A 9,838-nucleotide genomic window follows, 5' to 3' on the forward strand; every position below is an offset into this window, starting at 1 on the left:
CTGCATCCAAAACCTGATATATAAAATAGCCTTTCTAAATAATGTTCAGTATCCAGCCAATTCCAGTATCACAATGAGTAATATGTAGTAACGTAGAAGTGTAGTAATGAATAAAACACATACCCGCTTTATTGTACTGCAGCTAAATTCAAAACCTGTTAAAAATAGTTAACATTCTTTGCTGCGTATTCAGACTCAAGTCTGACCGAACCCTACAGTCGACCCAAAGTGTGTGAGAAAGCGGGGACTCTTTTAGCATATCTCCGTTAGCAGAGGATCTAGAACATCTACCCTTCCCCACTGACATTCTAGACAATTCAGGAAATGGTGCCGACATTAAGACTCACGAAAGAGCAGAAAACAAGAGGAAGTGAAGGAATGGGGATTTGTGCTAGTCACAAATCTAGGTATATAATAACACAAGATTCCATATCTGCTCTTCTCATGCATCTAGCTCATTAAATGTATGGCACCATTAACAGCTATTAAAGACTAAGTTAGTCCCATTTGAACTGACCTATGGACAGAAGAAAATTACTTTGCAGCAGCACCGTTTACGTAGTAGGGCCCCAACTAACTTTGTGCAGCGTCGATTTGGCCATAACATGCAGTATGAGAGATTGTTTCATGGAAACTACAACCATATAAGAAATAGTAAAATAGTCTAACGAGAGGATATGCTTCACTAAAACAGAGGGAAAAGAGAGAGTGAAAGGAAGTCAGACAGTTAGCTTCTAAATAACTTACAACATTAAAATCAACTAATTCAATACAGCACTGAGCAGATTGTCATCCAAGCGAACAGGCGTTTCAATTAAGATACATTTGTTTGCAACACAAGGACCAAATCTTAAACCGCCAATGATTCGCTACTTGGGTCAATCCCTCTCCAAACAGGAGTGCCCAAAAGTTTAAAATGTTTGTGACAAGCTTCATCCATAAAAGACTATGGCATAATAGGGCACTTATAGCAAGTGTTACATTACCCTTAAGAATGAGGAGACGGCCTGTAGGCGTCACCAAACTAAGCCTTTAGCTTCGCCACAAAATCGATTCCTATAACAGGACCTCCCACCCCATCGCTCTCAAACACACAGGAATTCCACCTCCTTCACGTCCACAATAAAAACAATACATCCCTGGAAATTGTACATGATGCATAAAGATAGCGCAGAAATTAAGACCAAAAAAATAATATCATTCCTAGTGTGTTTTCACACAAAAACATTTACCTACTAAGATACTATTTTGGAAACAGGTTTAAATGAACATTAAAAAATTAATTTAAAAAAAAGAGTTCATATTATTTGCAACTGATGATTTAGTTTCTCAAACGTAGAATCCATGGTGGCCACTTTTTTACAGTAGCTTTAATTAAGGCAAGGAGAGAGGAGACAGACATTGGAGCTGTGCAGTCAGGCACACTGCAATTACAATCAATTTCCCCTTCCGCCTGTCTTCCGGCACTGTGTGAAGATGTGGACATGAAAATATCTAAAGTGCATAAACTGTACTGGAGGAGCGCAACACCAGGGCTTGAAAAAACACTTGTCTCAGCCCCAGGTCCACCCTTGGTGGGAATGATTGACAGGCTAGACCACCAGAGATAAAAGTAACCTTAATACATTCAACTAAGTCCAGTATTGCTACAGATAAGCCTAGCTCTACTGGAGCAACTTCACTGTTAAAAAAAAAAAAAATAAACATCACAGGGGAAGGAAATGTCCTCCTTGAGATAGTGGAAAAGGGAGTTAAAAACAACACCATGGAACTTGGTGTCGTCGTTCTTATGTCAACCGTCGCAACATTTAACCTATACTCTGAAATGTTGATTGAAAAACCACATTGAAAAGATCCACCCAGCAACAGTCTGCATTGGATAAGTCCTGATAAAAATGCTTTAAAAAAGCAGTCTTTACAAACAATAGTCTTTCAATCCCTCATATCCTTCCCAGCATCTGGTGTATGAACCGTATGCATGAGTTCTGCCATATCCAAACTGCAGAGCATAGTGTAAGAGGGGCCGATGAAGGGAACGTACACACAGGTAGGGGAAGTCTGAGTAGGGATACGGGGCTCCCTCACATACACAGACAAGGGAGTGACCGTGGCTCTAGTTGATGGTGCGCAAGGTCTGCTGTGGCCCCCACACGGCGGCCATGGGAGTCTGAACCACAGGGACAGGCTGTCGGACTGTAACATCGCCGTGGACCACACTCCACACACTGGGCACCGAATGGGCACTCTGGACACTGCGGTTGGGGATGGAGGAGGAGGACAAGGGCTGGAGGGAGGCCAGGCCCAGGAATGGGTTGAGGTCTGGTGGTGCTGGGGCTAAAGGTTGGGCCGGGGTTAGGACAGAGGTTAGGGTTGGGACCTGGGTAGAGCTTGGAGCTGGCACATTTGGAGCTGGTACAGAGGCCATGGCGAGTTTAGGTGCAGAACAGACTGGGACATGGATTAGAACTGAAACTGGGGACACTGCTGCTGTGGCTACAGCCACCCGTCGCTTCTGCAGTGGCCCTGCTCTGGTACTCTGGGAGCAGCCTCTGACTCTCGTGCTCGGCGGCCCTCTGGAGAGCTGCATCCACCAGCAACCTCAAGTCACTGAAATCCTGGCAGGGGCACAGCTCCGGAGGCGTGGGGGGCGGCGTGTTGAATAGCCCGCCGGTGGGGCTGGCGCTGATAACCTTTGAGCCATTCTCCTCGGCCTCCCTCCTCAGGAGACTCTGCATGTCCAACTGCATCAGGGCCTGGACACAGTAGCCCTCTTGGCTGGGGTAGCCAGCGCCCAAAAGGATGGCAGTGGCAGTATTTCCTAGGAGGCTGAGGTCCAGTGTGGGGGCTGGTTGGATGACAGAGGGCCTGAGAGGGGGCAGGGCTGGAGAGTGGACTGAGGTGGGGCTTTCAGGGGCACTGCCAAATCCTCCAGTGGCTGGGCGGCCCTCGCCCTTCCCCGCCCGCCTGGAGATGGTGAACTGGGTAGGGTCTTTGCCATCCTTGCGGAGAAGGTCGGGGAGGAGGCGGCGGCGGGCATTGATGAACCAGTTGCATATCTGGAAAAGAGTCAGTAACTTTAACAACAATGCCTGCAAAAAAAACAGGGGTGCATCTCAAAAGCTTAACAGATTCCCCCGAAGAACCATACTGCAAGAACAGTTGACAGTGGACAGTTTATTAAGTACACCTCATTCACGAAAATGGATCACCAGTCACGTGGCCATGGCTCGCTATATACTGCAGGCAGACAGGCATCCAGTTACTGTTTGATTGAATGTTAGAGCGGGCAAGACGAGTGACCCAAGAGACTGAGCGTGGTATGATAGTCAGTCCCAGATCCAACATCTCAGAAACGGTCTCCCTCCTGGGCTTGTCGTGCACGACAGTGTCTAGGATTTACCGACAACGGTTCGACAAACCAGAACTCAGCAGCAGTCCCGTGGGCAAAAACAGCTTGTTGATGAGAGATTGAAGGACAATGGCAAGAATCATGCAAGCTAACAGGCAGGCCAGAAACAGACAAATAACGCCGCAGTACAACAGTGGCATCTCGGAACACAACTCTAACTGATCCTTGTAAAGGACTATTGCATCAGATGACCACACAGTGTTCCAACTCCTTTTCAGCTAAAAACAAGAGGAAGTGACTCGTGGGTACACGACCACCAACACTGGACAATTGAGGAGTGGAAAAACATTGCCTGGTCCGACAAATCCTGTTTCCTGTCACGTCCCGCCGATGGCAGTGTCAGGATTTGGTGTAAGTAGCATGAGTCCATAGCTCAAACTGGTCCGAGGGGTAGTTTATTGGAATGAGACTTCCGCCCACATGTTCTCATTCTCCTGCTCTCCTCCAGGCCTCATTTACTGCCATCTTGTGGTAAAAACCTCCCACACGCAGTGAGATGAGTGGCCTCAGACAGCTGGCATTAATGAAGTCTCGGGTGAAAAACACTGAGCAGCAGAGCAAGTAGAGCAAAGCCAACCAGGGACACTTCACTGCAGTGACCACACTATGGGTCTGTCAGCGCTGCTTGCTCTCTGCTCAGTCCAGTGAATGTGTGTGTGTGTGTATTTGAGGAGAGAGGAAACGACAACAAATGGTCAGCCTACAAGGTGAGCAGGGAAGACTGCGGTGACGTGTCAAATTTATCTGTACAACATTTGAATATTGTTGTACGCTAAGCTGTTGAGAAACACCCTAGCGCTGAAGTATGATGATAAGTACAACGTAAGTATCATGGGATGAATCTATTTAGCGCCAGCCTGAAGTAACCTATAGGTGCTAGACACTTACAAGGGGCCAATAGAGAACACACAATAAAGAAACCACCATCTTCGACAGAGTACATAACAATGGAACAATTGAACTGGAGGAAAATTGTAAATCATTAATTTCAACTGTAATTGAAGGGAATATGCCAAAACCAGACCTGATACTTTGTTAGACTAATTCAAATGCAAGTCAGACTGCTTAAAAAGCAAGCCCTGTTACAGTATAGGATGTGTGATCTATCTAATATTTTCATTAGAAAACCCTTTCGCAATTATGTTGGCACAGCTGAAAACAGTTGTTCTGATTAAAGAAGCAATAACACTGGCCTTCTTTAGACTAGTTGAGTATCTGGAACATCAGCATTAGTGGGTTTGATTACAGGCTCAAAATGTCCAGAAACAAAGTACTTTCTTCTGAAACTCAGGCTATTTTTGTTCTGAGAAATGAAGGCTATTCTATGCGAGAAATTGCCAAGAATCTAAAGATCTCATACAACGCTGTGTACTACTCCCTTCACAGAACAGCGCAAACTGGCTCTAACCAGAATAAAAAAGTGGGCGGCCCCAGTGCACAACTAAGCAAGAGTACAAGTACATTAGGGTCCAGCAGCAATTTAGCCAACAACTGTTATACTAGCTGTCCAGTATGTTTTATAAATGTGTGAAGCATAAAACAATTATATAAAGGAATTGGCAACTTGTTCTCAATCTGAGAAATTGGGTATGCCCCTTCAACATCTGAACACTGTAGACAGGATACTGTGCTTTTCAAAAAGGGTGTGTCCATAACTTTTCAACTCTATTAGCAAGCAAACAGATCCAAGTTGGCTAAACTTCAAATATAAAGATCAACTGGATAAACCGCCAGGGCTTGAGACCTGTTAATTTTCTATAGCCCAACACCCGCTACAAGAAGTTATTTGTGAATGTGCACTACACATGGTTCTAGTAATTTAAAAAAACAAACATATTTTCATAACAAGCCTTGAAAGACAGATCATTGCAACAAAAAAATATTATTATAGCTGACTGTTTGAAATGCAGTGTATTTGACCTTTAAAACAACCATGCTTATTTAGAGAACATTTAAGAGATCTTGATTTGCCAATAAGTTAATAAATAAATAAAATAATCTCCCAGCCCCATGTTGGTGCACTGCTACACAGCTCAAAGTTTCCACCCGGCAAAGGCTACTGTAGGCCGAAATGTCTGGACTGCTGCTTGATTAGGCCCAATTCAAGCATTTCGCAGCAAGAATTAACTTGAATTTGTTTAATTATTATTATTTAAATAAACAATTTAAAGTCTGATCCCGGTCCACTCACCTGTAGCACAGAAAGGCTGGTCTGATCTGACAAGCTGAGTTTCTCCTGCTCTGAGGGGTAGGCGTTGAAGCGGTGCTCGTACAGCCAGCTCCGCAGAACCTGCACCGCCGCCTTGGGCAGGTTGCCACGGCGACGCCGCTTGCCCGAGCCCCCACCAGACAGGTCAAGGATGGAGCGGTCATCCTCAAAGGGGTCACTGTCAGACATGGCTGACAGCTCCTGCTCTCGCATCCGCTCCTCTTCCAGAACTGAGGACAGGGAGAAGGGGTTCAGAGGGGGTTGTTGAGTCAGTGATAGTGTTTGTACTCATAGGCCAGGGTTGGACATTGACTTGTAATAGAATGTATTGCTTTCCCTCCAAATCAGAGACTGACAATCTACTTGTTGAGTAGGCATGTGCTTCTTGTTTGTTATTTTAATGTGCATTCACCCAGAGGCAAGTGTGGGTGTAGTAGTTGACACAAATGTACAAGCATGCATGAAGACGCAATGAGACACGCCCTCATTAAATTAAGTGATGAGAAGCTAATTGGAAGAAAATAAATACACTGAAAACCAGATTTGTCTTCCTACCCCAAATCACTATATTTGTGGCACTGGGGAAGACCAACTCAAAATGGATAAATGGTTTCTCCCAGGGTATAGAATGAAGTAAATGTCTTTCTCCGGGTGAAATCTGACCCCTAGAGGCAGCTCCTGTCCTCACAAAAGAAGATCTTGTGCATGTCAACATCTCCAGCCGCTAGGGATCTATAGACCGTGTGAGGGGCTATTTTCACCTTTGGCCAGGGAATTTAAGTCCTGGGTAAATTGATTTTAATTCAATGGCCAACAGATTGTGTGGCTAGCTACTAACTATAATCTTAAAATCAAGTTAGAAAATTTGCGCATGAATGGGCAAAACGTTTTAAATATGCTAGCTACCAAACTTGGTAGCCAGAAGATTCCGACAGCATTACTTTTCTAGCTGGAAGGTAGCTATGCCAAGATCAAGACAGCGCCCAGAAAACGTACAGTATAAGTTCAAAGTTTGAATTTAAGCATTTCTTGCTGTAAAACAACACGAGTTCATATTAATGCCACGAGAGTTATAGGGTCCAGATTTCATCTGAAAAGTATAGGGATGCAGTTCCCTTGACATGCCACAGGTCTATTTTAAGTCCCCTTCGTGTGACTCAAATGTGTATAGCGCCTCACAATCACACCGCCACCCTCCTCTTTAACCACTTCAACATGACTTTTCTGGCCCACCCCTTCTGTTATTTTCTAATATCAATTTCGCCGCTTTTCTCGTAATGAAATCAGAGTCAGCATTTTTGCCTTGGAACCACATTCAATTGTTCTGGTAGTTCACCGAAAAGCATGTGGCGATTGTCTTGTAGTCTAAAACGTACACAGTAATTCCAGATAGCCTAAAATAACTAAAGAAAAGCCTCCATGTAGCCTATAGATATAAAATGCACAATAATGGTACATTTATGAATTTTAAAGTACTCTCTTTACTCAACCTGTCAGCTACCCACCCATGAAATATTTCATGACCCTGAACCCACCCGAGCCGCAGGTTACGAGTCAACTCGCGCATCACTAGTAGATGTACAGTCCGACCACTGGTCTCCGTTGATGTTGGAGTAGCGATATAAAGTTACGCTAGAAAACGGCTTTAAAAATCTATGGTAGCAACATCGTGGAGTTTTACTTTGCTAGGCAGCTACAGTAACGTTACATGTCACACGCCGTTCCTGTCAAACCTCAACTTCAACTTTTTGTTTGCATAACAAAAGGGCGTTCTTATTTTTATTATACGGAGTTACCCATCTAGTCAAAATACGTTGACAAACTTAAGGCAAAAGGTGTGCATAATTTGAGTTTGTTCAAATGTACTAATATCTTCAAAGGCGGATTTAGCTAGCTAGTTTCTGGCTAAAGTTAGCAGGCTAGCTAACAAACAATGAAGCCGTTTCGTGAAATTCTCGTTCTAGTCAATGTAGTCCATCGTGGGGTTAAGATTACTGTTGCAGTCGAATAGCTACCGAAACTGCTATCAATTTGCCAAATACAAAAAAAAAACAATAAGATGTAACATGAGAATTATAAATTAATTTAATAAACGATGACTAAGTTGGCTAGCCATCATCCCATCGTGTATCAAACGTACAAAGAACCCGCTGAACGCACGCCTTCGCGGATGTAGGACTGTTCTGTCGCTCCGCCAGATGGACACCATGCGTGCTTCCAAAGATAACTTAGCTGGTTCGCTGTCCCTCCAAATTCAAACAAACACACGCTGCATTTGCTCGCAACAAAAAGCCGCATTCCATTAACACCCAAAAGCCGGACACACTTGGCAAACTGTCAGGGTGATAATGAATGCCTGACAACATTTTCTGTACTAAAATCCCCATAAACGTACGCCTACCTCGTTTGAAGGATTTCATTCTTTGTTGATGGCTTGTTTGAAAACACGCAGCTGTCGAAGTGCCTTTGTAAAAAAAAAAAAATAGAAGTGTGCCCCCGACCAAACCTTGACGCGATATTTTCTTTCCAAGGTGTTGCACGCTTTTATTTTGCCGCTCGTGGGTTCAATTCTTCGTTCGTGTGACATAAACGTGTTGCTCGTCAACAGAACAGTGTCTGACCATAGCGTTTCGTTGTCTAGTAAAGGTAGGACAAATACTGTACGTTACCTCGTTTGTGTTGCTTGGTTCTCTTTACCTGCACACAGCAACGCCGAGCTCCAATCTGACAGTCGAATATTTATTGATCCCGCCTCCTATACCAGTGCCCTCCAATCAACGGCTCTTTATTTCCAATAGACAGGCCCGTGTCATCACTCCTTGAGTGAATGACAGGATTAGCATTTAATTCAAATTCAGGCAGTAAAAGATTTCATTAAAAATAGTATTTTGTTTCCGACATGATTGCAATTCCTTTGACAGGATTAATCAACACACAAGCCCCCTGTTTGCCAACACGTTGGCCACTGGCCAGCAACACAAGAGGATTTCCTCGTGTCGTTGGAGTTCTGCGTTTATTATGTAACCGAAACGATCATGTCTTCTTGTTACATGAACGGGATAAACAGTGTCGACAAAAAACAGTTAGCCACTAATGGATGCAATAAAGTATTGACACAATAACAGCAATATCTTCCCAACAACGGCTGGAGAAAGTCGAGGCTTCCTCACCTTGATCCTGTACACACATCCTCTTTCATTTTCAGGAATTGTCTATGTAAAACTGTAAAACAGTGCCGTGGAATTGCTTCTGAAAGGTTGTTGTTGCCACTGCAAAATGACATGTCAGGAACTATTCCATTTTTTTCCGCAGAATACTCTGATTGACCAATAAATCAAACAGAACATTATGTAGGCCTACAGTTGTGTTTCAAAACTCATGAAAAGGGAAGTTTAGGAGAAAATCTAATTGTCACTGCAGTCCAATTATTAACATTTGTTAACTATGAATTAAATATCAATACAGTTTATAATTAAACGACAGAAAATACATGAATATATGCATAGTCTATCACCTATTTCGAAAAAGACAGTTGGAATGTGCATTTTGTGACAATACAATGGGAAAGCATGTATACTGGCATGGCAGATTAACCAAATGACTCACTACAGTTGTTATAGATTACAGTGGGTATCATAAATATTCAACCCCTTGGATTTCTTTACATTTTATTGTGTTACAAAGTGGGATTAAATTGTACATTTTTGTCAACAATCTACACAAAAAAAATACTCTATAATGTCAAAGTGGCAGTAACATTTGTAATATATAAAAATGAATGAAAAATAAACATGAATATACTTTGATTACATAGAAACGTATTCTCCCCGAGTCAAAACATGTTACCTTTGGCAACGATTACAGCTGTGAGTATTCTTGGATAAGTCTCTTAGAGCTTTGCACACCTGGATTGTGCAATATTTGCCCATTATTATTTTCAGAATTCTTCAAGCTCTGTCAAAGTGTTGGGGATCATGGCTAGACAACAGTTTTCACGTCTTGCCATCAGTGGCAACCTGTCATTCAGGGAAGGTGGGGCAGTGCCTTCGGAAAGTATTCAGACCCCTTGACCTTTTCCACATTTTGTTACGTTTTAGCCTTATTCTAACATGGATTAAATAAACACAAATCCTCAGCAATCTACACACAATACCCCATAATAACAAGGTGAAAACAGGTCTTTAGAAATGTTTGCCAATTTATGAAATATAAAAACAAAT

General features: G+C 43.1%; 1 protein-coding gene across 4 annotated transcripts; it reads right to left on the reverse strand.

The window, feature by feature from the left end:
* Positions 1-250: 250 nt before the first annotated feature.
* LOC124002580 (homeobox protein TGIF2-like) lies at positions 251-8,867 on the reverse strand. 4 transcript variants are annotated; one of them, XM_046310087.1, is made up of 3 exons: positions 8,789-8,867; positions 5,601-5,848; positions 251-3,056 (listed from the first exon to the last, which is right to left on the reverse strand). In XM_046310087.1, exons 1-3 carry the CDS (start codon positions 8,805-8,807, stop codon positions 2,433-2,435), a joined length of 891 nt encoding a protein of 296 aa, XP_046166043.1. In that variant the 5' UTR covers positions 8,808-8,867; the 3' UTR covers positions 251-2,432. The 4 variants fall into 4 exon arrangements, with proteins under 4 accessions (XP_046166043.1, XP_046166045.1, XP_046166042.1 ...); XM_046310089.1 differs by lacking the exon at positions 8,789-8,867 and adding an exon at positions 8,316-8,364; XM_046310086.1 differs by lacking the exon at positions 8,789-8,867 and adding an exon at positions 8,020-8,334.
* Positions 8,868-9,838: the final 971 nt, after the last annotated feature.

Source organism: Oncorhynchus gorbuscha, linkage group LG18 (genome assembly GCF_021184085.1).
Source record: "Oncorhynchus gorbuscha isolate QuinsamMale2020 ecotype Even-year linkage group LG18, OgorEven_v1.0, whole genome shotgun sequence".
NCBI classification, from domain to species: Eukaryota; Metazoa; Chordata; class Actinopteri; order Salmoniformes; family Salmonidae; genus Oncorhynchus; species Oncorhynchus gorbuscha.

Bases quoted from the DNA above. Each gene is read 5' to 3' on its own strand.
- LOC124002580 (XM_046310087.1), bottom strand. The intron at 3,057-5,600 runs GTGAGTGGACCG...ACTCTTTTCCAG, and splicing joins CCAGCCTTTCTGTGCTACAG to ATATGCAACTGGTTCATCAA.